Source organism: Zalophus californianus, chromosome 1 (assembly GCF_009762305.2).
Source record: "Zalophus californianus isolate mZalCal1 chromosome 1, mZalCal1.pri.v2, whole genome shotgun sequence".
In the NCBI taxonomy this organism is placed as follows: domain Eukaryota; kingdom Metazoa; phylum Chordata; class Mammalia; order Carnivora; family Otariidae; genus Zalophus; species Zalophus californianus.
This window is the reverse complement of record NC_045595.1, coordinates 51,513,227-51,540,685: the sequence shown is the minus strand read 5'-3', so window position 1 is coordinate 51,540,685 and position 27,459 is coordinate 51,513,227. Positions and strand designations below refer to the sequence as shown.

The 27,459-nt window shown below is 52.0% G+C and overlaps 1 protein-coding gene across 10 annotated transcripts; it reads right to left on the bottom strand.

Annotated features, from left to right (window-relative positions):
- Positions 1-137: 137 nt before the first annotated feature.
- LOC113916452 (interleukin-17 receptor C-like) lies at positions 138-27,459 on the bottom strand. 10 transcript variants are annotated; one of them, XM_027582808.2, is made up of 32 exons: positions 27,318-27,459; positions 26,865-26,943; positions 24,529-24,641; positions 23,631-23,829; positions 22,574-22,693; positions 21,654-21,751; positions 21,247-21,406; positions 21,012-21,151; positions 20,081-20,149; positions 19,109-19,175; positions 17,999-18,174; positions 17,866-17,913; positions 17,418-17,783; positions 15,292-15,360; positions 14,741-14,792; positions 14,558-14,656; positions 11,175-11,327; positions 10,814-10,888; positions 10,613-10,722; positions 9,371-9,482; positions 8,990-9,034; positions 7,149-7,288; positions 6,865-6,924; positions 4,805-4,859; positions 4,537-4,718; positions 4,390-4,440; positions 3,492-3,540; positions 3,207-3,328; positions 2,895-2,954; positions 2,330-2,378; positions 1,037-1,132; positions 138-801 (listed from the first exon to the last, which is right to left on the bottom strand). In XM_027582808.2, the coding sequence occupies exons 3-32, from the start codon at positions 24,589-24,591 to the stop codon at positions 173-175; spliced, it is 3,714 nt and encodes a 1,237-aa protein (XP_027438609.2). In that variant the 5' UTR covers positions 24,592-24,641; positions 26,865-26,943; positions 27,318-27,459; the 3' UTR covers positions 138-172. The 10 variants fall into 10 exon arrangements, with proteins under 10 accessions (XP_027438609.2, XP_027438611.2, XP_027438610.2 ...); XM_027582810.2 differs by lacking the exon at positions 23,631-23,829 and adding an exon at positions 23,268-23,283; XM_027582809.2 differs by lacking the exons at positions 26,865-26,943; positions 27,318-27,459 and adding an exon at positions 23,268-23,283 and having other exon boundaries at positions 21,247-21,430; positions 23,631-23,805; positions 24,529-24,571.

Genomic DNA, 27,459 nt, shown 5'->3' with positions numbered 1-27,459 from the left:
TATGCCATTGCGTCACCTCACGTCAGCCACCCGCAGTTGGTGCCGGGCTGCACCTGTCCGGGTGTTAAAGGGCCTCGGGCGACATGCTAGGCCAGCGACGCTGTCACAGACACATGCCGGAGACACGGGTAGAAAAATAGCGTCTGCCTTTATTCGAGTCGTCTCCCCTGCTTCACGTGCCATCCCGCGTGCAGTCCCCAGGATACCCGGGAGCCCCGGGAGCTCCGGGAGCCTGAAGCAGCTGGTCCAGGGAGGGCTGCAGGACCCGGGACACTTGCTTCGCCCTCTCCCTCAGTCTCCCGGGACGGGGGGAGCCAGGCCTCTGCAGGGTCCCCAGGAAGTCGGGCAACTGGGAGGGCAGGGAGAAGACCGGTACGCTGCGGAAAAGGGCGGGTACGGCCTCCGAGTGGAGCAGTCCGTCGAAGTAGGCCCCCACATAGCGGCCGGGTGCCCGGCCCTGCAGGAAGTCGGGCAGCACGCAGCTCAGCGAGGCGGCAAAGGCGTCGTGCGGGCCCTGTGGGGCGGACGCTGCCGCCCCGTCCTGCAGCCACTCGTGGCACAGCGCCACGGCCCCGGGCGAGAAGAGAAGAACCACCACGCCGCCGTCCTGCAGGGTCTGGTACCGCTGCGCGTGGAACCAGGCCAGGGGTCCCTGCGCACTCAGTTCACGACGGCTCCAGAGGTCCACGACCACCCGCAGCGGCAGCTGGCACAGCGCCGAGGCCAGGGCGCCCACCAAGCGCTCGAAGCCCGAGTCCTCCGCAGAGTAGAGGAGCAGAGCCGCGCGGCCCTTGGCGGCAGCTGCCAGAGAGAATAGAGGGGAAAGGAAGACGTGAGAAGGCCCGAGGCCCGGCCCGCTGGGGGCGGCCCCCCGCCCGGCACTTGCTCACACTCACCCCCCCGCGCGGAGGTCCTCCTTCAAGAGCCTCAGCCACCCTGTTAAGGGAGAGGGGCGGGGGCGGCCCATGAGCTCGGCCGCCAGGCCGCCACCTTCTCGAGGGGAACTCCCAGCCCTGGGAGGTCGGGAAGTGCTCACCTTTCACGTGGTCCTTTTTGAAAAGGAAGAGAAGGAAAAGCACAGAGGCCAAGAGTAGGCAGGCCAGCCACACCAGGGCCCAGCGCTGGTGAACGTCTAGGAGACCCGGGGGAGAGGACAGGCTAGTTAGATACCTCACACTTTCAACTCACTTCAGGAAGGAGAAAACTCATTTAAAAGATCTCTGGGGCTGCCATGTGGCGACTGAACTGGCTCAGAGGAATGGAAAGATTTTTCCCAAATCCACAGCATGTAGTGTCAGAGTCAGTATATGGACATAGATCCATCTATTTGGGTGACCTTGGATAAGTCACTTCACCTTTTGCCTCAGTTTTCACCCCTGTAAAACTGGGTTCACAATACTTCCTACGTCATAAGGTTGTGAGGACTACATATATTAATACACACAAAGCACTTAAGCTGGGCATAGTAAGCTCTCAAATGTCAGCTAATATTGTCTGGTAAGCCTGGGGTTGCTGGGCCTTTGACCTCACTCTCTTGATGACTCCAACAGCCTTCTAACTGGAGTCCCTAACCTCTTTTTTACCTCCAAGTCCTTCACTACATGGTAGCCTCGGAGATCTTTTTAAAATACAAATTTGATTATAGCCTTTCAGGAAACTCCCACTGCTCTTAACATAAAATCCAATTTCCTAGGGGGCACCTGGGTGGCTCAGTCCGTTAAGGGTCCAACTCTTGATTTTGGCTCAGGTCACGATCTCAGGGTTGTGAGATCATGAGTGTGGAGTCTGCTTAAGATTCTCTGCCCCTCCCCCCTCTTAAAAAAAAAATCCAATTCCTTACATCAGCTCCCAAAGCCCTAGATGGCCTTTGCATCCTTGTGATAGAGGTCTGCCTTCCAAGATCCTCCAACCTCCCTGGCTACCTTGGAGTTCCTCAAAAAAGCATCTCTCCCCCTTCACCTAGCTCAGCCTTCAGAACAGCCAGAACCTTTTCCTGGCCTCACCCCACCTAAATCAGTTCCCCAATATATGCATTTATGGATTTGGACACTTTATAGTGAATGCTTCAATAGCTCACATTTACTAAATGTAAGTGATTGTTTAGCTAATGTCTTTCTAGCCTTCTATGGCTGTGGTGGGGACAGGGATTGTGTCTTTTTGGTGATGCTTGAATCTCTGTAAGCTCTCTTCTTGGTTTTTGAATGAAGGAAGGAGTGTCCCTCTGATTGATCTGAGCCAGAGAAGGACAAAGCCATTGCATGTGCCCTGTAGGAATGTCTAGATTCCAGCCCTTGGTACAGAGGGGAAGGGCAGTTCTTGTAATACTCACACTTGTCCATGGGGCAGGCCCATAGTGCTCTCAGGTCATCTTCCCACAGCTGTAAGACACAAACAAAACCAAGGCCACAGCCCCAGAACACCCACCAAGTTCTGGCCAGCCTGATCTCCAAATTCCCAGCCTCAACTATACATACTTCACACACATACACACACACTGTAGGTCCCCGCAAGCTGCTCTGCCTTTGATCACGCTATGCCTACTCCATGCCATATCTGGCCCACGTGAAATTGCCCTTCCTTGAAGCTCTCCCTGGAACCCAGTGCTTAGCACAAATTTGGTTATCTGTTTACTGTTTTCTAGCCAGCAGTGAGCAACTTGGGAACAGGAACTGTGCTTCTTCAATTCTTGGCTTCCCCAGGGCTGGACACAAAATAGGCAGAAATAGATGGTGAGTGGGTACTAGAGGGATAGTGAGGAGGCCCCTGCCTAGGAATAATGAGAGTTTTGCTGGTACCTTCTGCTAGGCACAGGAAGAGATGGAAGAAGTTAAATACAGAGTTTTAGGCCTGTTGGCCTTGGGCATTGGGGCAAGTCCCTCCTGCCACCTACTCACCTGCAGACACTGGCCTGACTGCAGGTCTTGTAGTAACTGTTCTCCAAGGTGAGCTGCCCTCTGCCAAGCCAAAGGGAGGCTGTCACCTAGGGGCACCACACTTAGGAGACCACCAAGCTGCAGCTGAGCAGAATAGTGGTGGTGGTGGGGGGCTGGAGACTTGTAAGAGGTCACTAAGAACAGGGTCTAGGTCTGAGTCACCCCCACATTCCCAGAGACCAGCACAGGGTCTGGCACAGAGGAGGGGAAATTTGAGGCCAGGCTTGAGATGGAACTGGAAAGGTACATGGAGGAGAGTCCCCTCGTCCTTACCGTGGAGGCCCTGCTGAGTAGTGGGGTGCAACCACTGGGCTCCAAGGCACAGAGCGATCTGTTGTCCTGGGGGCCTCGTGTCTCTACCAGTAGCATATCATCCTTGAGGGCCCCAAGGGAGTCTGGAGGGGTGAGAGCCCATTCTGAGTGAGACCCAACCATGCTGGAGGCTGCCACTTGCCCCCACCCCTTCCCATGCCTGACCTTAATCCCCATGAGGTGGCTCTTCTAGGGTTCACCTCTATTTCAATAGCCCTGCCCCAGCCTTCCCCAGGCTTCACTCACCAGCCCACAAACACTCCTGTAGCTGCAGCTTCTCCCAGCTGCTCACCTGCTTAGAAGGAGCCAAGGTTAGGGGCACAGGGAAAAGCAAGAGGCAAGGCCACAAAGAAGAGAAGGACAGTAAGGGAAGCCTCTCTGGCTGGGGGGAGGTGGGGATGCGGGGTTCTGCATCCTGGACCTAGTGTTAGGCAGATCAGGGTTCAAGGCTGGGTGATTAAGAGACACTTTGTTTTTCTCAGCCTCAGCCTTGCAAGGGCATCTGTGCTAACGAGCCTTATGACCCGACATTAGCTCTTCTCATGTCTGACAAAGCACTTCCTACATTCCCTTCTCGTCTAACCACCTTCACCAAGAGGCCTCATCTGATCACTCCACTTGGATACTGTATTATTCACTCAGTCTGAGTCTTTCTCCATTATTTTCTTTTTAAGATTTTATTTGACAGAGAGAGAGAGAGAGAGCACAAACAGGGGGAGTGGCAGGCAGAGGGAGAAGCAGGCTCCCTGCTGAGCAGGGAGCCCGATGTGGGACTCGATCCCAGGACCCTGGGATCATGACCTGAGCCGAAGGCAGACGCTCAACTGACTGAGCCACTCAGGCGCCCCTGTCTTTCTCCATTAGAACATAAGCTCTACAGGGTGGGAATATTTATTGGTTTTATTCACTACTGTGAAGTAGTTACTATCATCCCCATTAAACAGATGAGGAGACTGATGTTCAGAGCAGTGACTTGCTCAGAGTCCCACAGCACTGCTAAATAAATAGCACAACTCCCAGAGGTAGCCCATAACAACTTTGCTCCAGTGACCCAAGGATAAATTGGGTCCGGAAGACAGTGAATTCTGGGGGGGGTCCACTTGGGGTCCTGCCCCTAGCCCAGAGCTCTTGTGCCTCTTCTTACCTGGACACAGAGGTTGGGGTGGGCATTCAGCAATGGCAACTCAAGTGTCTTCTGTGGAAAAAAGGGTATTGGGTAAGGTCAGGAAATGTGCTCCCCTGAGCTCCCCTTCCTTTCCTGATCCCAGGAGCCTCCCACCGCCTCACTTACGTTTACAGTGACATTTGTTCGGGACAGTGGCGGGACCAGCGACTGGCAGGGGCCCCCACCTGGTGCCTGCCAACACAGAGTGGCCTCAGCAAGCAGCGAACAGGGTGCATTTAGTTGCCAGCCCCGGGGGGGCAGTAGCCTCAGCCGGGCTGCACGCCAGAGGTTCCCTTGTGCCCGGGGATCTGCAAGGAGAGGGCTGGGTCACTGGGCGGCCAGCATGTGTCCACCTACACCGTTCCTACCCTGGCCCCAGCCCTGGTCTTCTCACCCTCCCTAAAGGGGCAGAGGCTCGTCCTGACAGAGTCGGGCTCTAGAGGCCACACCTGGAAAAGAAACAGGGTTCTATTTAGTCCATTCAACCCAGCTGACCCTCCCAGAGTATGTGCCAGGCCCTCTGCTAGGCACTGGGGATGCATTCATTCGACTAATATTTCATCAACACTTGCCCAGTCTTTTTGCCCTTTGTAAAGCCCTAGAGTTGCACACATTTATTCTTCCAGCAAACCCTATACCAATATCTGGCAACACCTTCATTCAACAGACTTTTAATGAGTACCTACTCTGTGTCTTAGCACCATGGTAGGTAGTAGGGATGTTGATAATTAAATCCACAGTCATTTCATGTGAACCCACTATATGCCAGGTACTGTGCTAAGTGTTTATATATATATAGTAAACTATATATATATATATATATATATATATATAGTAAACTATACCCACTGTGTGGGGCTCGAACTCATGACCCTGAGATCAAGAGTCACATGCTCTATCAACTGAACCAGCCAGACACCCCATTTCTTTCAATAAACTTTTAAAGCACATCTATTCTGTGCTTAGCCCTGTGGTAAGCAGTAGAGATAATACATTAATTTATTCAGCAAACTTTTAATTAAGACCACCTACTATGTGGCAGGCATTGTGCTTGGCAGTAAGGATGTTTATATCAGAGCAAACATTTCATGAACATCTGTTATGTGTCCTATCACAGTGTTAGGAGGGTTTCATTCATTCATTCATTCATTCATTCCTTTAACAGGCTTAATTAGCACCCACTACATGCTAGACATTGTGCAAGTTTCTGGGGAGTTACTAAATTTGAATTAGGTATTATTTCCTTGCCTTCAAGGAAATTACAAAGTTAGTAAGGATAAAACATGTACAAATTAATAAATTGACCACTCATTTATTGAGCATCTGTTGTGTGCAAGAAGAAATGAGACAGGTGCCCAAATAAGAAAGGAAGTGATAAATGAACAAGAAAAGACAGAAGTGCAAGAAGATTGGAAGACAGGAGAGGCCAGACAGTTGAGGAAAAGCTTTGGGAAAGAGGTAACATTTGAGCTGGAAGGATTTGGTTGTATAGAAAAGATGTGAGGGCATTTCAGGCAGTGGAAATGACAGGCATTAATGTCAGAGATAAAATAGATGGGACCTGATTACCATTTAAATGTGCAATCAGAAGAGGAAAGACGGGTGCCTGGCTGGCTCAGTTGGTAGAACATGCGACTTTTGACCTCAAGGTTGTTAAGTTCAAGCCCCACACTGGGTGTAGAGATTACTTAAAAATAAAATCTTCAGGGCGCCTGGGTGGCTCAGTTGGTTAAGCGACTGCCTTCAGCTCAGGTCATGATCCTGGAGTCCCGGGATCGAGTCCCGCATCGGGCTCCCTGCTCAGCAGGGAGTCTGCTTCTCCCTCTGACCCTCTTCCCTCTCGTGCTCTCTATCTCTCATTCTCTCCCTCTCAAATAAATAAATAAAATCTAAAATAAATAAATAAATAAATAAATAAATAAAATCTTAAAAAAAATAAAATAAAATCTTAAAAAAAAAAAGAAGAGGAAAGAGCCAACATATAGAAGCTTGGATACTTTCTTTTGTAACAGTCCTATGAGGCTGGTATTGTTATTTCCATTTTATAAATAAGAAACAGGCTCGGAGAGGTGAAGTGACTTGCACAAGATCACACAGCTAGCAAATGGCAAGAGTCAGGATGCAAACTGTCTGAGTTCACAGCACATGCTCTACTTTCCAGAAGAGGACAAAGAGGCAGTTGGAGGATTAGGGGAAGGCTTCAGGGAGGAGGTGGCATTTGAATGGGGCCATGAAGAATGAGTAGGAGTCCTGTGCCTAGAGGATCAGGAAGAGCATTCAGAGACTGCAACAGGCAGAAGACAGGACAGCAAAGGTCCGGAAAGGGCTAGTCACCTTAGGGAGAAACAGTTCCCACCGCAAAGAGGAATACGGAGGACGGCATGACAAGGAGGGTAACGGCCACCGCCCTCGCCAATCCCCTTCCCCTGGCACCTAGCTGGACTCTTCTCTTACCTGAATACAAAGGCAGGGAAACAGGTCTGTGTGGTTCAAAGTAATGTTCTGTGGCCCGGTCTGTGGGATAAGCGGAAGGTGAGAAGTTGGAGAGGAGGAGGAGGAGGAGGAAGGCCAGAAGCCAAAGTTGAGGGAACCAGGCAGGCAGCCGTACCACCAAGGTTCCTTGCTTGGGGTGTGAGTTGCTATATCCTCCTCAAGGGTCCCCTCTGATAATGCGCTCGCATCCTTAGCACGGGCCTCAGCCTAGAGTGGGAATGGACTTGGGGAGGGGGAGGCCTCACCAGGTTGCTGTGCCACCAGGGTTTTGTGGGGCCCTGGACGTGGTTCCAGTACAGGGAGAGGCCAAAGTGCTGCTCCTCAGAGACGTCCAGCACCAGGTGCACATCATCGCCATCGGCAGACACACTGAGCCAGGGCAGGGCTGGGGGGAGGCAAAGTGAGGGAGACTTCCTTCACCTCTTCTGCATACCCACCCTTGGCCATACCCCTCTGACTGACCCTTTAGTTTCCTTCATATCCCTGAAACTGGAAGGCCCTGGAGGGCAGAGCCTGTGTCCTCATCTCTGACCAGACTTTGTCCCTAGCAGCCAGCCTGGTATCTCGACACAACTCTTCTCCTGCAACCAGAAGGATCCTGTAACCACTGTAAGATATATCATCCTCCTCTGCTCAGAACCTTCTGATGACCCCCTGCCAAATTACTCCCAGAGTAAAAGCCAGAGTCCTTACAATGGCTTGCAAGACCCTACCCACTCTAACCTCATTTCCTAGCACTCTTGTCCTTAATTAATCTGCCGCAGACACACTGCCCTCTTTGCTCATACTTAAACACACCAGATATACTCCTGCTTCAGGCCCTTTGTACTGGCTCTTCCCTTTGCATATGGAATGCTTTTCCCTCAGATACCCACAGGGCTCCTCCCATACCTCCTTCAGGTGTTTGCTCACCAGAGTGAAGCCATCCCTGACTGCTGCAACTCCCAACTCCCTTATACTCCTTCCTTTCCCCAAATTGTCTCCATCACACTAATCACATCTTATTGCATAGTTCACACCTCCATGTGTTTATTGTGTCCTCCATCACCCCTATCCTGACTCTGACTCTCATCTAGAAGGTCCTCTCTGTAAGGCAAGGATTTTTGTTGGTTTTGTTTATTGACTTATCTCCAGTGCCTAGGATTATTTCTTGGGCAGAGTAACTACTCAATAAATATCTGTTGAATAAGTGAACCAGTGTCTACTGAATGAATGAAGACATGAAATGCATGATGTGTATCTGTGTCCTCAAAGTTCTGGTGCTGAGTCGTCTCTAATGAATTACCAAAGAGGCAGGCCAAACTTAAGGAATCAAAAAGGAAATAAAATTGAAAAAATTTAAGAGTTTGGGGTGCCTGGGTGGCTCAGTTGGTTGGGCATCTGCCTTTGGCTGAGGTCATGATCCCAGGGTCCTGGGATCCAGTCCCACGTCAGGCTCCCTGTTCAGCAGTGAGCTTGCTTCTCCCTCTGCCTGCCACTCCCCCTACTTGTGCTCTCTCTCTCTGACAAATAAATAAAATCTTCTAAAAAAAAAATTTAAGATTTCAAAAACAACACTGCTTATATCTTGATTATATCTTGATAGTTATGCAAGTGTATACATATGTAAAAATTAACTGAACTGGACTTTAAAATGAGTGCACTTTACACACTTTTCTCTATGTGTATTATACCACAGTAAAAAAGAAAATACAACAGGAAAAATGAACAAAGTGAAAATAAAATTCAAATAGTGCCTGGGAAAAATCATCAGAGCCTTGACTTTCCTAGCCCTTATTTCATGGTTTAATATTATTTTTATTTTGATATATAGTGGAAAGTGGGTTGTACCATAATCTTGACAACGCTTTGGGCTTCTAGATGTCCCTGGTACTAGTAAATAAATTTGTTATAAAGAGTGAGAGATTCAGCTTCATATTCCCAATGCCTGGCACAGAGTAGGAGCTACTACAGATGTGTGATGAATTAATGAGCTCTATGAGCATCTGGATTGTGGCAAAACCAGACCTGAAGCCACCTCCAAGGGTCCCTCACACTCCAGACCCTGCCCCTCCCTCCTCCCAGCCCTACTGGCCATAGCCCCTACCCCAGCAGCTCTGGATGCTGTCCCGGACTTCAAGCCCCTTGCAGTCTGGGGAGAGATCACAGAAAAGCCTCCAGTGGGGCTGGGGGCCAAAGAAAGAAGGGGGGCAATCCAACCCATAGGGAGCACTGGGAAGGGTTCCTTGTCCCTTAAATACCACCCCATCTATCTAGTGCCCAAAGCATCTTCCTCAGGCATTGGGAAGCAATATCACCTGGGGAGAAGAGACAGAGGGACAGACTCTGGGGAAGATGGGAGCTCGGACCCCTGCCTATGAGTGGATGGGACTAGGAAGGGGGTGAAAGCAGAATGGCAGTGGCCAGAGGAGAAAGAGACTTGGGGGCGGGCAGGACTTGGGGCCCCTGAGGCTCTGGGGCCACTTACCAGGCAACTGTTGTGTGAGGTTGAGTTCCTTCTGGTACCTGGGCTGAGTGTAGGACCAGAGTCGCACCTCAGCCCCCAGAGCAGCCTCGAAGCAGTCAAATACTACAGAGCCCTGTGAGGAGAGGAGTGGCGGAAGGCTGGTGGTACGGGGCTCAGAATAAAGGCCGAGGGCTCCACTCACCCCCTCCCCCAACCAATGACTCTGTGCTGTAAGGCCCGAAATTCTCCCATTAGTGTTTCCTCTAAAAGCCCCCAGCTCTAGGGCGCCTGGGTGGCTCAGTCGGTTAAGCGACTGCCTTCGGCTCAGGTCATGATCCTGGAGTCCCGGGATGGAGTCCCGCGTCGGGCTCCCTGCTCGGCGGGGAGTCTGCTTCTCCCTCTGACCCTCTTCCCTCTCGTGCTCTCTCTCTCGAATAAATAAATAAAAGCTTTAAAAAAAAAATCACTTTAAAAGCCCCCCCGCTCTAAAGCACACACCCTCAGCAAGGGTGTCAGCTGGGCAGGGATGAGGGCCCTAGCTCTTTGAGTCCCTGTCCCCACCGTGTTGTCCCACATCACATGGCCAAAGTCAAGGTGATCAGATACCCCAGCACAAATGTGGGACAGCCCTTCCCACACCCAATGCCTCAGTGGTCCTCACAACTACCCCTTGAGGTGGGCCAGCAGACTCTCTCCCATTCTATAATTTTCCAGGCAAGAGGATATTGGCTGGGAGCTGGGGGCAGGGGTGGAAGTCAAAGGGTTTGAGTGGTTTGGCCCAAGTGGAGCTACATCTTCCAAACACATGTGGCCTCCTGAAGTAGGGAGAAGCCCCAACACCCCTCACCACGGTCAACACACAGGGCAGACACGGTATAGCAGAAAGTCCAGAGAAGTGGATCCAGCCCACGGCCTTCCCCTCTCCAACCTCAGTTTCTCTCTCTGGAAAATGAGGGTAATAATAATGCCTAGTTCATGTGTACTTCTGAGGATTACAAAGGAAAGGGAGAACGAAGTCTCGTGAGACCCTTCAGTGCTGGGCATTACATCAGCTGTTTTACACATACCAACTCATCTTTTTTTCACAACAGCCATATGAGATAGGACTATTCTTATTCCCGTTTTACAGACAGGAAAACAGAGGCGGAAAGGGCTTGCCCACAGCCCTGCCGGAGTCAGCACACAGACATAACACGCACACGAGAGCACTTCAGGACATCACACTTAGAAGACGGCTAGTGCTACAATTATTATTTCGCATACCACAGACTGACCAGGCCGCGCGAGGGCAGCACGCACTTGCACCTCCAGCAGGACGCAGCGGGCAGTGGGGTAGGCCTGGAAGGAGAGCACCACCTGGGCCTGGAGAAAGGCTGTGAGCAACAGGGGGGGGCACTGGTCAGGCCCCGGGGCCACAGGCAAGGCCCTGGCTAGGGGCAGTCGGGCCAGCCGGGTTCTCCTCACCGTTCCTAGGCTCCTCAAGCTCTGGATCAGCTGCTATTCCAAGCTTGTCCTCATCTTTAGGCTCTTCCCAGTGCCCTAGAAGGACCCGAGAACAAGGCCCAGGTCAGGCCCCGGCTCTGGGCCGGCTTTGGCCTTGGCTTCCTTCCTGCAAGCCCAGTGCTGAGAAGCAGGGGCCAGGCCTGGGGCCTTGGGGTGGGGGTGGGGGGAGACAGGGAGACCAGGCTGACCTGGGGGTCCTTTGGCCGGTGTTCTCCAGGAGAGCATTGAGGATGCACAGGACTGCCTGACAGACTCCCCAGTCCTTGTGCCCATCCCAGACATGCTGACGTGTGCACATACAGTTAGGGGATGACCTGCTCACCATGCACAGCCAAGTGGATGGCCACACGCACGCAGAGGTCACAGTCAGTCTCCTGGTGGCACCTCAGCACCAGCTCTGTCTGCAGGCGTGTGGGCACCAGCACAGGGCCCGGGGCAGACACAATGCTCCCAGGCAGGCAGAGCACGTCACCATCTGTGCATGAAGGGTGGGGTGGGAGCTGAAGCTAGAGGTTAGTTGCACCTGACACCCCCAGAGGGCCAAGGAGCTTTGGGCTCTTTCCTGGGCTGAGGGTGGGTGGTGAGGGCAGAGAACTGGAACATCTCCCCTCCCTCTGCCAACCCGGGCAGTTCTTTCCTTTCCAAAAGTACGGCTACTCACCCCAGAGGTGGCAGGAAAGGCCCTGGGAAGGAGGTAAAGACAAGTCAGAGCTTATGCCATCGAATCTAGCCATTTTTTCCCTGCCTCGTATCCCTGCCCACCCTTCTGGGGCTCCCCATTCAAGCCCCTCCCAGGAGAGGACAAATCCAGCTCTTGCCCCCTCCCCATTCTTCTCGTATCCCATCAGCACCAGACAGACCAGCCAGGGCAGTTCTGGTGGTAGTGACAGTGACAGGAGCCAAGCTAGGGCCTCCAATAGGCGGCGGACTGAAACCTGAGCTTTCCCCAACCCTCCCAGTACCCCAGACTTACTGGAGAGCAGCGGGCAGTGTCCTGAGGCCCCATAAGCTTCTCCAAAGAGAGGACCATGGGGCTTCGGCCCAGTGCCAAGGACAACAGGAACAAAGGCACAGGCATCTTCCAGGTACCAGGAGACACCAAGGCCCAAGGCCCTGTCCTGCCCCCCCCAAAGGGGGGGGCAGACACCGTACCTCTGCTCCCACTCAGCCCCAAGCCTGTGGGCATGAGGGGCCGGAATCCCTCTTCAGTCTGGGGTCCCAGTGCTGGCTTGAGCACTCCCTCTCCTGGGAGTCCTGAATCCTGTCCCAGTCCAGCCGGAGTGCTTTCGGTTTGGCTCCCGGCAGGCAGCTGGCTGTTCCCGCCCCGCCCTGTCCCTCCCACCAACACCGGGCCTGGGAGCCAGCAGCCTTGGACTGGGGTGGTGGCCTCCTCTCCTTTCCCTCTCCTCCTCCTCCTTCTCCGCTGACACCTGGCTGGGAGGGGCACCTGAAGAGGGTGGCGGCATCACAGCTGAGTAAGGGAGCTCTTACTCACCCCTAGGGAGTCGCTAAGGAAGAGGGCCTGGGCCATGCTGGGGCATTTCCACTGCCCCCATGAATCCGGGATTTGGTGCCCATTAGGTCCCCTCATACAGGGCACCCCCGGTCCCTTCACACATCTGCCCTGGGACTCAGTGACCCTTTGTGGGACAGGCGCTCTAAAGGCAGGGACAAAGGGCATCAGGAAGTGGGCTTTTCACCACTTCCTGGCCTCTGCTCAAGTGTGGTAGGGAGGGAAGGAACTCAGGACTCAGAGCCAGGCAGACGGGGGTCCCATTTGTGCTGTTGCCATGTGCTGGCTGCATGACAAATGGACCTTTCTGAACCTGTTACAGTGAGGATCAAGATTTCCAGGTCCTCCTTTGCCTTTTCAGAGGCTTTGCTTGTGAGAATGTGAAGGATGTGGTTGTGGGAGTGGACATGGAAGATCCGAGCCCACAAACAGGCATAACCCCCAGGCAGGGCTGTGCTGACCCCTCCTCCAACTCAGCACCCAAGGCACACTAGAGAAGCACACTGTCGCTTAACTTATCCATTATGTTCACCTTTATTCATTTTTCTTGATCTTGGTTTCTACTGTCCCACCTCCGCCCTGGACACCTAGGGCCAAAACCTCTTTACCTGGGTCAGGCTCCCTCCCTCCATCCATCCCCTGGGCAGGGCTCCAGTCCGAGAAAGCAGCATCCCTGCCGCCTCCCCCCGCCCCACCAAACGGGTTTTCTCCCCTCCCCCCTCCCCCCACTGGCCTTACCCCTCACTCAGAATTGCCATCGCTCCTGCCTCCCCTAACCTCTGTCCCACACCTCCCTAGCCTGGACTGGAGCATGTGCAGACTACTCTTCCTGGAATTTTGAAGAAAAGAAGTGGGAAGATTCCCCCACCCCAAACAGGACTGCGAGCAGCGGAGCCCTCAGTAAACAGCGACTCTCCCTGCTGGTTCTGAAAGGGTAAACATGAGGAAGAAGCCAGACGTAGGGAAGGGGCTGGGACAGCGAGGGAAGTGCTCTGCTCCCAGGCTAGCAGACAGAGCATAAGGATTTTGGGCCAGTAGTCCTGAGGAGGCACCCCAAGGATTCTAGGGTAGCAGGCTCATTCAGGGGGTCCAGCCAGTACCCCTACGCCTGTCTCTGCTCAGCCTCGGTTGGCAAAATTTGGCGGCCTCGCGTTCCAGCCGGTGGCACAGCTCCACGCGACCCCGCAGGCAAGGCCGATCCCCGAGGCGGCCTCGGCCGGTAGCTTCGGCCGAGGGCCGTGCGTCTAGCGCCCGGAGCAGGCGTGGCAGGTCGCGCAGCAGGCGGTAGCGGGGCAGGGCGCGCAGTGGCGGGGGAATGTCGCCCTTGGCACAGAGGCGACTGAAGTAAGCGAGCAGCAGCAGGGGGCGCGGGGCGGCGCGGAGCAGGGCGCGCAGGGGCGCCGAGTGGGGATCCCGGCCGCGGGCTGGACTGGGGCCGGCACTGCTCCACAGAAGCAGCACGGTGCCCCGCTCCTGCGCCACGCGCGCCCGCGCCGCCCACAGCCACGGCAGCGGGCCCACGCGCGCCACGCGCGTCCCCTCCCACAGGTCCACGATCACGTCGCGCCCGCCGCCCAGCGCTGCCCGCAGTAGTTCAGCCAGCGCTCCCACCAGGCGCCGTTGCGCCTCGGAGTCCGCCACATGCAGGAGCAACACCGGCCGCGCTCGGCCAGGGCCTGGGGACGGGAGTAGCAGATGAACAGGGTGGGGGTCTAAGGGAGAGCCCAGCACTTCCTCTCCTCTACTCCACCTCCATTCTACCCCTCCTCCCCGCCTTGGGGCTAACTCATCCGATGCCCCACCTGGTTCCTTATCTGCACTGGGGGGGGTGAGTACCCAAGGCAACTTTAGCCTATAGGGTGTCTTTGGGCTAATTAGATAAAAGTGTCCGGAAGGGGCCAGGTCTAGGGCGCCAGGTTTGGCAGGTGCAGCGCCGGCTGGATTTCCGCCTCACTGGTCTCTTCCCAGAGACCACGAACAGTGAACCATCTGCACAGAGGGACCTTTGCTCTGCCTTAACCATTCCTGACCACTAGGGGGCCTGAGGCTCACCACCTTGGAGAGCAGAGAGCCTGCTGCAGCAGCAGCGGCATGGCTCTTCCGCAAGGGAGCCTAGGCAGGGGAAGGGTGAGGGGCAACTAGCTTAGGCCCTGTGCAGATCTGAATCCTCGAGTTACCCAGAGTGAGCTTACCTGACAGCGGGCGCCGGCGGGTGAAGACCAGAACAATGCCCAACAGGGTGGCGAGGGCCAGCAGTGCCAGGATCAAGAGCCCCAAGTGTCTATGAGAGACTGAGTCAAGCAGGGTGAGGCCAAGCCAGGCTCCTCAGTGCCCAACCTCCTTTTTACCCCACCCCTCCTCTCCCAAGAACTCACCATCTGGACACAAGAGGTGCTTCCAGGAAAACTGAACATCTGACCTCCACACCTGAGGGCACAGAGCCCCCCAACTGTGAGCCAGGGTAGCCCCTCCTCCCAGGGGAAGTTGAGTGGGGACACATAAGGGGAGTCCCCCTAGATAGGGAATTTCTCCAGCACAGGGTTTGTGTTTGGTCCAGCTCTGGCTGGGCACACAACAGGTCAAGAGTGGCAACCCAAAAAATAAACTTAAAGTTGGCCAGGGCGTCCCTGAGGACCGGGAGGGCCCAGGCCCTGAATGAAGTAATCAGATGCCACTGAGCTCAAGCACGTTGTCACCATGCCTGAATGTGGACACAGAGTACCAGGTTTTCTGATTTTTCCAGGAGAAGCCAGAAATCAGCTTTTTAAAATATGACCTCTCCAATATTTAAATGGTAGCAACTCATTCCAATTTCAAACACCATGCTGGCCAAACCAAACATTTTTGCAGACTGGACTTGCCCCATCTGCCACCTGTAGAGTAGATGCTAGGGGGGTGTGTACAGAGTGAGGGCAGGATTCCTTACCAGGACACAGCTCCCTGGCTTCAGGAAGGGAATGATGAGATCTAGTGTCACTGGGCTTGAGCCCTGAGTCTGTGGGAACAAAGAGCAGAATGACTGTCCCCATAGAGTCAAATCTGGCTCTGTCTAGTCTGAGTCTTTGCTCATACTCTTCTTCCTTTCTACCCTCCCCCCCTCACCCAAATCTTACCCAGGCTTAAGGCCAAGTGCCACTGCTGACAAGAAACAAGTCTTCCGGGGCGCCTGGGTGGCTCAGAGGGTTAAGCGTCTGTCTTCAGCTCAGGTCATGATCCCAGGGTCCTAGGATCAAGTCCCGCATCGGGCTCCTTGCCCAGAGGGGAACCTGTTTCTCCCTCTGCCTGCTTCTATCTCTGCCTTTATTTATTTGAGAAAGAGAGTGAAAGAGCACAAGCAGGGGGAGCGGCAGGCAGAAAGAGAGGGAGAAGCAGGCTTCCCCACCGAGCAGGAAGCCCGACATGGGGCCCGATCCCAGGACCCAGGGATTATGACCTGAGGTGGGGCTCGATCCCAGGACCCAGGGATCATGAACCCAGGGATCATGATGACCTGAGCCAAAGGCAGACGCTTAACGACTGAGCCACCCAGGCGCCCCCAAAATCTTAAAAAAAAAGAAGTCTTCCCCCTGCTTCATTCTCAAGCATCCCACTGATCATTCCCAGATCAGGTAATCAGCACAAACATGCTCTGGGTGTCTACTTTGCATCAAGCCCCGAATAAGAACACACAGATGTTGTCTCTGTCCTCCAGCAGCACATAAACCAAGGAGCCTAACTATATAACCTGCCTTCCTTCTCTGTCCCGCATATCTGAAGGGATGGCTTGTCCACTGGAAAGAACCTAAGATGTGAAGTCAGACCACAGTTAAAAAAGTCAGGCTTAACTATTGCCTTTGTGGTTCCTAGTTGTGTGATCTTTGTATGGAGATAGGTTCCCTCCCTCCCTGACCCTCAGATTCTTCATTTGTATATGAGGACTAATAATCTTTATTTTACTGGGTTATTGAGAGCATCACATGAGAATATGCATGTTAACACCCTCTATCATACACAGTGCAGGGTGTATTCCTTCAGTAGTAGTAGTTATGATTACACTGTGGACTCCTTAAGGGCAGAGACTGTGTTATATACTTTTCTTGTATCTCCCAGGGCCTAATACAGGTTAGGCACAGAGTAGGGATTCAATAAATGCATGCTAAATTGGACAGAATTGATTGCCATCTATATATGGGCAGGATATGGCTCCACCCTATGTTCTGGGTGTTGGTTAGGGAGTTGACCAGAATCTCCATCCAGCAGATGCTGACGCAGTGACTCTCAAATCATGGCTGAACTCAATGAAGGTGGTCTTCTCCCAGCTCACAGAAACAACTGAGTCCATGGATTTAGCTCTCAATTTTAGATTATCCCATGGGACTTTGTCTTAAATCTTAAGCATGGCTTGGTGTTAAATCTTAAACATTCTTAAACATTTGCTACCACCTATCTGCTTGGGAGCCCTCAGAGAATGCAAGACAAATAAGCAAGCTACAAGTGAGCGTTTAAGAAAGAATTGGAAAGAGCTAGTCATGCTTAGTCAGATTGGCGCTGTGGTTTGACGGATATATTTGATTGTGGTTTTTCTATCAGATACACAGAAGAAAGTCTGCTAGTCAAACTGTTCTTAGTTCACATAATAAAGTTAAATCTGCCAGTAGTTCACAGTATTCTGCAAAGAGCACCTCAGCTTCCAGGGGCTCTGCCTCCCAAGATAGTTAGGGAAAGTCTGCCAATTGCCTTGTGGAGACAAACAGGAACACAGGGGTAGAGGACAGCTGAGTTCAAGAGAAGGCATTGGTACAAAATGTGGCGAAAGACTGAGTGGGTCAGAGGACAGCTGGATGTGGGACGGCCAGTCTCTTGCCTCTGTTTATCTCCTGTAAGTTCAGAAACTAAAAGGATTAGAAACTGCTCCATGGAAGCCCTCACTGACTGGCAGAGGAATGAGCTGAACAAAGATTGAGCAAGTAAATAAATAACCAGATGATATAAGTTAGATATTTGCTGGCCTCCACTTGCTGTGCTCTGAGCAACAAGACGGGGTGGGGGGGGGGAGCCCTGGCTAGGCCATACCTGGCTGATGCTGTACACGGGGCGCACCAAGCTGTCCTGCCCCAAGCTTTGGTGGCTCCAGGCAGCACTGAAGGTGGCGTGAATCCTTGAGGAGAAGTGAAGGACCAGCTGCTGGGCCTGGGTATCCATGCTAACATTCCAGGATGGGGCTGCCAGGGTGGGAAAGGGCATCATGGGAGACATTCTGTTTGCAGGAGGTGATAAGAGCTGGGCTGTAGTTGCCAGAGAAATCAGAACAGGGCTCCAGTCTGGCTTGGTCACAGTTGGGTAAGGGTTCAACGGTGGAAGGGGGTCCCAGCCAGGGTCACTTAACGGCTCACCAGTCCGGTGGGGGCATTCAACATGGCTGCTATTTCCAAATGAGAACTGAGAAATCCAAGAATGGCAAGTCAGCAAGCTCCAGGCACCATCCATACCCCTCCCCATTCACTGTCACCCACACTTGTACCTTGAAGCAGAGCTGGGGGTGCAGGTCTACGCTCTCCAAGACATACCACTGTGGTAGGAGAAGGGGGTTAGTCAGGGAGCAGGGCCCTGAGCCCCAGCCCTGCCCACTCAAGTCCTGGGGTGGCCTGTCTCACCCCCTCTGACTCTTGAGCCGTGGCATTGGGGAGGTCTTCGCAGATGGTGTGCCAGCCCTGCCTCTGGCAGAGGGAGGCCTCCAGCTTCAGCGGGCAGCGGAGCGTCAGGGCCATGACCATCTGACTGTGCTGGCTGTAGTCAGTAAAGTGCACTGACTTCCAGAAGTCCGAGCCATCTGGGTGGGCAGCAGGCAGGGACAGAGAGTGAGGCCCGGGGAGGCCTGGGCCCTGCTTTGGCCTCAGCCTCACTTTGCATCCCCATCCCCGGGGGCACCAGGGGATGACTTTGTGAAGGTGCCCAGCACAGTTGCTGACGTGTCTAGGTATCCAATAAATGAGCATGCCTTCTTCAAGACCTTTTATGACTTTTCTACTTCATTGTCTCACCTCCTTCCTGTGCCTCCATTCTGGCCAGCTCTCTGCTGCTCCCCAAAGTCAAAATCTGCAGATCTTTGCTCAGGTTCCTCTCAGAACCAGGGATGTTCCCCTTGCTACTCTCCTTTTGAAATAACTGCCCCTTTTCTGAGCCCACCTCACGTGTCACCTCCTGTAAGAGACCTCTGATCAGACCGCCTTCATGGGCTTCTCCCTTTCCTGAGTTCATGGCCTACAGCCCAGTCCTCAATTCTAACAGTGCCCTGGACTTTAGGCTGCTTTGCACTATTCATTTGTGGTGTTTCAGGGCCCTGTCTCTTTAACTTGGGGATGACAACATGCGCACAGCATTTTAGACATCACCAGCCACTTTCACATCCAATATCAAATGCAAGTCTCACCAACAGTTGGAAAATAAAGCAGGGCAAGTATCACTACTTCACTGATGAAGAAACTGAGGTTCAGAGAAGAATAAGTGGGATGTGACCCCAGGACTTTGGGGCCATCCTCTTAGGACACTACCTCCTGGGTCTCATATTCCTGAACCTCTCACAGCAGCTAGTGCAATGTTCAATACTCTGATTGGTAGATACGGTAGCCCTTTCCCCCCACCAACTCCAGGGAAAGTGCCTGCATGCCTTCTGGGGGCTTCCTCCACAACACAGGTGTGCAATGTGTGTGAGTGTGTGTGTAAGAGACTGAGAGAGGCTGTGAATGCACATGTGCAGCACTTACAGGCTTCAGGCCAGTTCCGGAAGGGACATTTTTTGCGCCTCACGGTGTCCTCTTGTAGGTAGGATGCCTGGGGGGACAGGGGAACAGTCAGGGAGGGTCATAGGAAATTCTTCTCCTCTATCACTCAGACCTGAAACTCCTGGCTTGACCTCACTCTGATGCAAGCTGCCCGAGCCAGCGGGGCATGGAGGAGGGGAAGCGGTGCAGGGTGTGGGCAAGGGTTGGTGGGGCATGACCAGAGTCTAGGAGCAAAATCAGTAAATGGGAGGCTGAGTCCTCTTCTCCCTGGACGGGAGAACCTATCCTCCCCAGAAAGAGGGGAGGTCCACATTCCTCCACTTTTAGCTTCCCTGGTTTCCCACGGAATGCCCTGTACAGACCCCTCCCTCTGGGCCGCCTAAACACCCGGGGGTTGTCCACCCCTGCAGCTGCTCCCTGCCCCACGTGTCCTTCTGTACCTTCCCTTTTATCTCCTCCTGGTCGACAAAGTCCCCTGCATTTTCTATCTAGTCCAAAAAAATCTTAATGCTAGGCATCTCAGCTTCGTAAGGAGCAGGAGACTGCCATTGAGGGCTCATGGAGACGAGACTTTTGGAGCCATATGGGACATGACAGTGGCCACACATGCCCTCCCCGTTCCCCGCCCCCCACCCCATGACTCCTCAGAACACACAGTGAAGGCAACTGTGTATTCTGTCTCTGTGGGCTGAGGCCAGTCTGAACCTAGGAAAGCTGGGTTTGGGTAGGACTGAGGTTGGAATCACCCCCCCAAAATATCTCATGTTCAGCAGGACACTTCCATCTCTGACCCAGTGTGTGGCTCACAGTCAAGCTGGTAGCCATCTTCCCAAGCATCAACTCAACACCCAGTCTTTTTAAGACCTGACTTACTGGAGATACACTTGACCAACTGTGCCTCTGGGAGACCTAGAAGTGGAGCCATGGACAACCCAGACCTTTCCCTCTGCTCACCTCTATGCATAGACAGGGCAGAAGGAATTCATAAGGCAGTTCTACGGCATGGCCCCCAGACACAGTTTTCTGTTGACGGAGCAGCAAAAGGAGAGAAGAAATGCCTGAGAAAGAGCTTAGGCACCCCGGACAAGGGCAGTAGGAAGCTGGGACCTTGGCCAACACACCCTGTTTTTCCTCTTATCTGAGAAATTTCCTTTTGGGTGGGGGGGGCATGTCCCTGCTCTGTAGTCTATTTGCTCTAGGTATCTCAATATATGGAGTGGGGAGAAGGAGAGAGTAGGGAAAGGATTATACATTTATGGAGCCCCTACTGTATGCCAGATAGGGTGCTAGGTGCTAGAAGCATTAACTCAACTAACTGAACGCTAGCATCACAGTGATCTTCATTTAGAAATGAAGAGAGCTGAGGGCCTGTGAGGTACAGCCTCAGTCCCTGCAAATGGTACCAACCACATACCAGGGCATCTAGAGCAACTGGAGGTTGAAGAGGGGTATGAGGCCTGGGCTGAGTGAATGGGGAACATCTCATTCTCTGAGGGGCAACAGCAAAAGGAGGGAGATGGAAGGGTACCAAGACATATGTGACCGCTTCTTGGGGGAACTGAAAAGCCTTCTTAAGGCAACCGGAATCTCGCTGAGGGTCTTCTCACTGGGGATATATGCTGTATTCATTTCTCTGCTAGGCACTCATGGTTGCTCCAAGTCTCTCTTTGCCCTTTTCCTTCCTTTCCTCCTAGGTGACAAGGACCCCTGCATTTTCTGTCTAATCCAAAGAAGGCTTAATGCTAGGCACTTCGGACTTATAGGGAGGTCTTAGACAATGACTGTCCCTCTCTGGGCCTTAGTCTCCCCATGTATACAATGGGGAGGTACTTTTTGCTCCAGAACTGTGTGATCTGGCTTTTTAAAGGGAGACAACACTCCATACCTGGGAGTCGAAGGGACTGCTCAGCTCCTCACATTCTAGTACCCACTGGTGACAAAGACGCACGCTGACCTCAGGTCCCGGAGGAATGGTCACTTGAATAGCCCGTGCCTCAGGCAGCAAATCAAAGGAGAACTCAGGCCCTGGGGAGAAGGGAGACCTGGTAGCCTTGTCTCTTGGCCTAGGCATAGGCACCAATACTTGGCTGCACCCATCTCTGGCCACACCCTATGCCTACCTTCATGCCTTTGTGAGCTGGGTCTGGGGAGACCTTCCAATGCCTTTGGATCTGAAGGTTGGGTCCTTTTAGAGCGCAACCCCTTGTGAGAGATGTCTGGGGAGGAGACAGTGATGTGATGACCCTTTTCAGACAGGCAACAGCTACTCAGCAGCTTCCTCTGTAGGCAGAGAACATGGTTGGCCTTAGGCCAGGAATCAGGCTTTTATTCCTGCTTCTGGAACCTGAGGCACCACAAGCAAGTCACTCAATCTTTAGGCCTTGGTTTCCCTAACTGTGTAATGGACAGAATAGTCTACTTCATTGCCATGCTTTCTATCTTTCACGTGGCTAGAGAACAAAATGAGAGGCTGGGAATGAAAGGGCTGTGGGGTGGAGGGCAGGGCTGGAACTGGCAGGGGGAGTACCTGAGCAGATGTTGGCATCTTGTGTCTCCTACAGAACTGGAACTTATAGGACTTTTTGTATTTCTGCACAAGGAGGTGGAACCAGCCCTCCGGGAGGCCTGTGCAGAAAAGGACATATTTACTATCCAGCCCTTCACTGCCCCTCTCCTACCTGGAAATGTGGCCTGATGTTAGATAGTAAGTCATTTCAGATCATGGAGGTTAATAGTATCAAGTTCTTTAGTCCTGAAAGTTATGACACAGCCAAAAAAAAGATTAATTCCTTAAGTAGAGAAAAAACTATATATATGCAAAAGTGTCCATTGTAGCATTATTTACAACAGTGAAAAATTAGAAACTGCGAATTCTTAAGCAGTGTTTGGACATTTAGCATATGCCAGGCATTGAGCTAGGCAATGAAAACATAGAGTTGAATAAGAAAGATCGGGACGCCTGAGTGGCTCAGTGTTAAGGCGTCTGCCTTCGGCTCAGGTCATGATCCCAAGGTCCTGGGATCGAGCCCCGCATCGGGCTCCTTGCTCAGTGGGACGCCTGCTTCTCCCTCTCCCACTCCCCCTGCTTGTGTTCCCTCTTTCGCTGTGTCTCCCTCTGTCAAATAAATAAATAAAATCTTAAAAAAAAAAAAAGATCTTACTTTGCAAATAGAACGTAATAATAGTAAACTCATAGAAATAAAACAATTTAATCTCAAGCATCCATACCAGTGGAAAGGAGAAATACCTTCACAAAATGATACTGAACCCATGAATATAATTCATGGTATGCTACTTTAGGGTGACGTGTCTCTGTTGAGGTTGACAATAGGAGAGACATCTGTTCTAGTATGATAAATCCCACTTTCCTCAGCCTGGGCCTCCCCCCCAAAAAAACCCCTAATTCACATCTCCACTGAGAATAGCCAAAAGGGCTGTTTTTCATACCTGAAGGATCTGACACCAGACGCAGGCACAGATAGGGGCAGAGCCAGAGCTGAGCACACCAAGGCTTTAGGGACACAGGAAAGGCCAACTGCGTATGGCAAGGAATATGGGCAGACCTTCCTGGGAAAGATGAAAAGTAAATCAAATGGTAAGGTCCAAGGAGGTCCCTCCTGCCTCCGACAAGGTGGACTTGAAGCTGAGATGTGTGGCTTTGCGCAAGTTACGGACTTCTCTAAGCCTCAGCTTCCTCATTTATAAAGTAGGACTGTTGTCAAGATCAAGTGAGATAAGGTGTGGGAAAATGATTTGTAAACCAGAATGTACCATTAGATATGAAAGGTTGTTGTCGTAGCACTGACAGGAATGAGGAACCAGTTAAGGGCGAGTGCCTAGAGGTTATCCTGTTTCTCCTTTAATCCTCCCCACAGCTCAGGGGAGGTGCAGTCATTTCTACGCCCCTGCTCTACCCCTCGGAAACGGGGAGCCAGAGGGGCTAAGTGCACTGCCTTCAGCTACATGTGGAGTATGTGGTGGAAATGCAATGCAAATCCAGGCTTGTACTGATTCTAAACCCTGTGTTTTTTCCTTGATATGCTACTTCCCAAGTTGGGAGCCAAAAATGTGAATGGAAAGTTCGCTAGGGATCTGGAACAAAGGGACACAGAAGAGAAGCAGGGCAGGGAATAAGACTCACCAGTGAGAGTGTCTTCCTGAAGGCACAGGGCCCAGTAGGGGCAAGAAAGGAGAGAAGAATTATTAGTAGGGATTCCTATGGGGGGGGGTTCTCCCTGGGGTCTTTGCCTCAAATCACCTAATTCCAAGGCCCATAACCTAATAACCCATCCACTTTGGCCCTTGTCTTCCCAGCTCGACCCTGCCCAGGCCTTCAGCAGACCAGAACCTTGGCTACCCCTTCAAGACCAGATAGAGGACACACTGAGGCTGCTACCAGGGCACAGGGACTTGGGAGACATGAGAGGACAGGCAGAAGCGCGGGGAGCTTTACCAGCCGGTGGCAGGGAGATGTCCCTACTGGGCAGCGGCAGCATTACCTTACCATGTGGGAGGCCAGCAGACAGTGGGTGCTCCAGCGGGGCAGGTAGGGGCAGCCAATTCCGGCCGAGGCAGAGAGGCCAATGAGGAGCAGGAGGAGAAGCAGGAGCGGAGCTGCCAAGCTGGGGCTCCCCATGGGCTTCCGTGGGGTCAGAGCACCCAGAACATGGCTGCACAGCCTGAAGGGGGGCAGCGGGCCCTTGCTGTGCAGCCACGGGAGGGCAGTGAGCAGGAGTCTTCGTCTCTGCCTGCCTGCCCCTGCCCCGCCCTGCCCCAAAGCTCCTCCTCGATCCTAGATCCTAACCAGCCAGCCAGGCCACATTCCTTCTCCTCCTAGCGGAGGGACAGAAGGACGGTTGACCCCCAGAAGGCCCTACTGCTCCCACCTGGAGGGCAAGGGGCTCCTGCTCTGGCAGAGAAATAACAGGAAAGAGGCCAGCACGGGGTTAGGGGGATGGAGGGCTGTCCCCGCATCTTAACCCCTCCTACTCCTGCAGCACCCTGCAGATCTGACCCGCCCACTAATGCTCTTGGACTTGGAGCTTCCTTGGAGATTTGCTTCATCCCCTCGCTTGGAGAACGAAGGAACTCTTAGGCACTATTCTACAATGGGGTCTGCAGACAGGTGACTGAGGCACCATTTAGAGTGGAGCAGGGCAACAAGAAGTCACCGTAGGACGCACGTACACCTCACATGCCCCCATATGCATCCTACCCCCCACCTGGCTGACCCTCAAGACTGCAGCCCAGCTTTCCGTCTCCACCCAGCTCCTCTGGGCAAAGGGCCCCATGCCAAAGGGGCCTCCAGCTTCAAGGATCCCCTCATCAGTACCGGCTGCTCGGGAAGTCCCAGAGCACATAGCTGAGCCGTGGAGCTGAGGGAGCAGGCCCCACGCACTGACCTGGTTTCCTGTGGTTTCTGATGCTGACGAGGCTCCAGGCTTTGTGGGGACCCTCCCCATCATCCCACAGCTTCCTCCTGCTCATGGAGCATTTGAGCTGCTTCAGTCCTTACCTTGGTGACACACACAGAAAGCAAGTTTGGGGCACACGTACGGGGTTAAGTCATCTTGATATTGTTACTGTCACTCTGCACCTTTCAGTAGCCTGACCTGAGCCTCCCTGAAGCTGATTCTAGATCGTGAGTCTTCAGGTCCACTGTCTGAAGACCCATCATACTCATCCTAGAAACATCCTCTGGCTTTTGAGTTCCTTAAAAGATAAGGACCCTTTCCTATTCTTTACGTTCTCCAAAGCCTAGCAGTGGATGTCAAGAAATAGGGGGTTTTGTAGTGGAATAACTGTAAATAATGGTACGTTTCATTTAAGCAGCAGTTTATCTGCTTCACATTTTACAAGCACTTTCATGTTTGATCCACCTAATCATGAGACAGGTAAGTGAGAATTTTTCTTTTCATTTAGTAAAGAGAGGAATAAGGAAGCAGAAAGAACAGTGATTTTGTCAAGGTCTCTAGCCCAGAGAGCTCCAGTTCTGCCACCTCTCATAGTTCATTTCTCTTTCTACCAGCCTATGGTTTCTTTTCCCACCGCCTCACCTCATTCTGCTCCTGGGAACCCAAAAGGCTTTGCCTAGCACAGTTCAGTGTTTTGGCCTTGGAGCCCATCACTTTGAAAACAGATCAGTAAGATACAAAGGAAGAAAAGGGTGGTCTGGCCATACTAAGAATGGTTAGGGAGTCTTCTCCTCAATTTTTACCTAACCCACAGTGGTTTAGATCTACATAAATAATGCATTTTTCAATGCTGAGGGCATGAAGTGAGAAACTTGGTTCCATTCTAGAATACTTCTTTTTTTTTTTTTAAAGATTTCATCCATTTATTTGAGAGAGAGAGAGAGGAGAGAGAGAGAGCACAAGCAGGGATGGAGGGGCAGAGGGAGAGGGAGATGCAGGCTCCCCACTGAGCAGGGAGCCAGACATGGGACTCAATCCCAGGACCCTGGGATCATGACCCAAGCCGAAGGCAGACACTTAACCAACTGAGCCACCCAGGCATCCCTAGAGTAATTCTCTTTCTTGACCTCTTGTATTTTCTGATCTGTCACAGTGAAAATATTGCCTTAATTGCTCCTGACCCTGGCTAAGGTATGGTAGGAGAAGCAGAAAAGAAATAAAAGGACCCACATTCACACATACAAAAGAAAAAAAGAATAGAAAGGGAAAAAAAATGAGAGCATAGAAAAGGAAAAGGAATTAAGGTGAGGAAGAAAGGGGGAAAGAAAAGAGAAAAGAAGGTTTGTGCTTTATTTATTGTCTTGCTGGTTTGCCTATTGATTATTGACAGGAGCCTAAAAAAAGATTTAGGGTGATTAATTCCCCAGGCGAATTCAGGCACATCTGGGAAAGAGTAGGGAATCAGTTCAAGATTTGCTAAACTCTTACTATCAGACTGGAGGCCATATGCTTTGCCCACTTATCTCATTTTATTAGTACTACAACCCTTGAGGTCAGTCTTTTTAAACCATTCTACAGACTGGAAAACACTAGGAAGATTAAGGAACTTGTCCAAACACAAAAATGGAGATCTGGGACTCAGCACCGTGTCTTTCTGGCTCTTTCTGCCAGAACATACTGCTTGGGGAGATCTGTGAGAAGTCAGAGGGTTTGTGGGCCCTAGAATCCACAGAATTACTAGATTTAGCAGTGCAATGTAGTTGGCAGGGTTGACAGTGTGAAGGAAGAATTTGGAATAGTTGAAAAGAACAAAGGGAAAGTAGGTCTTATGATAGTGAGTTAATGGTTCAGACTCCCAGACTAGTAGGGACTGTTTGGCAAGAGTCAACAAGGGAGGAGTATCTGTGGCTGAATTCAAGGTAGCCAAATGTAGTAAAAGCCAACTGCAGCACAGAGGCCCTGTCTTTTTGGAAGATGGCCGAAGCCTATCTTACTTGTGGTTTGTGTCTGAAAGAGCTAACTCAGACTTCATGCTCTAATAACCTTTACTTGGGGACCAAGCCAGGAGCTCAGGAAGTCTTGGCAGGCCCCTGCACATGCTCAGAGAGAGAGCACACTGTGGGGGCCTTGGACAGCTGTTTTTCTTGAGTCTTACCCTTACATGGACTCTTGTCAGACCATGCAGCAGCATCTCCAGGCTCTTTCTGTAACAGCTGATTCTTAAAGTCTCTTGGGGCAACTGGGCCTGTTAGGGCACCTTTGGCAGGAAGGGCCAACACATAGACCAATGTAAACCAAGAGTGGACGAAGTGTTCTTTCCTTACTTCTGCTCTTCCAGTAGGGATCAACCTCCAGAATTCCAAGGCAAGAGATTATGCTTAAGAGGAGATAGGGACTCCCAGTCTGAAAGGGGAAAGTTAACAATTCTCATCAAGGGAAGGCATTTTGGTATTTACTAAGCACCTGCTATGTACTCACTATTCATATACATTATTTAATCCTTACAATCTCAGTAGCTACTATGATCCCCGTGTGTCAGATCAAAATCAGAGACTCAAGTATCTCGCTTAAGGCAAAAGGCAGAATTCCAACCTAAGTCAGTCTAATATCAGAAGCTATATTCATTCCACTATGCCACACTGCCTTTCTCATGGACTAGATGCTCTCTAAGAGTCCCTCCAATGCCTATAGTCTAGGTCTGCAAACATGAGGGAATAACCATTCCTCACATTTATATAGTGTTACATAGTTCACAAAGCACCTTCATAATACTTCACCTTATTTGATCTTCAAAACAATCCTGTGAAATAGGCAGTGTTGATTTTAGCCATATGATTAGGTGTGCTGGTACTCGAACCCATCTTCCACTGTCCAAATGCAGCACTCTTCCCACTAAATCAAGATCTCTTTTGAAGGGGA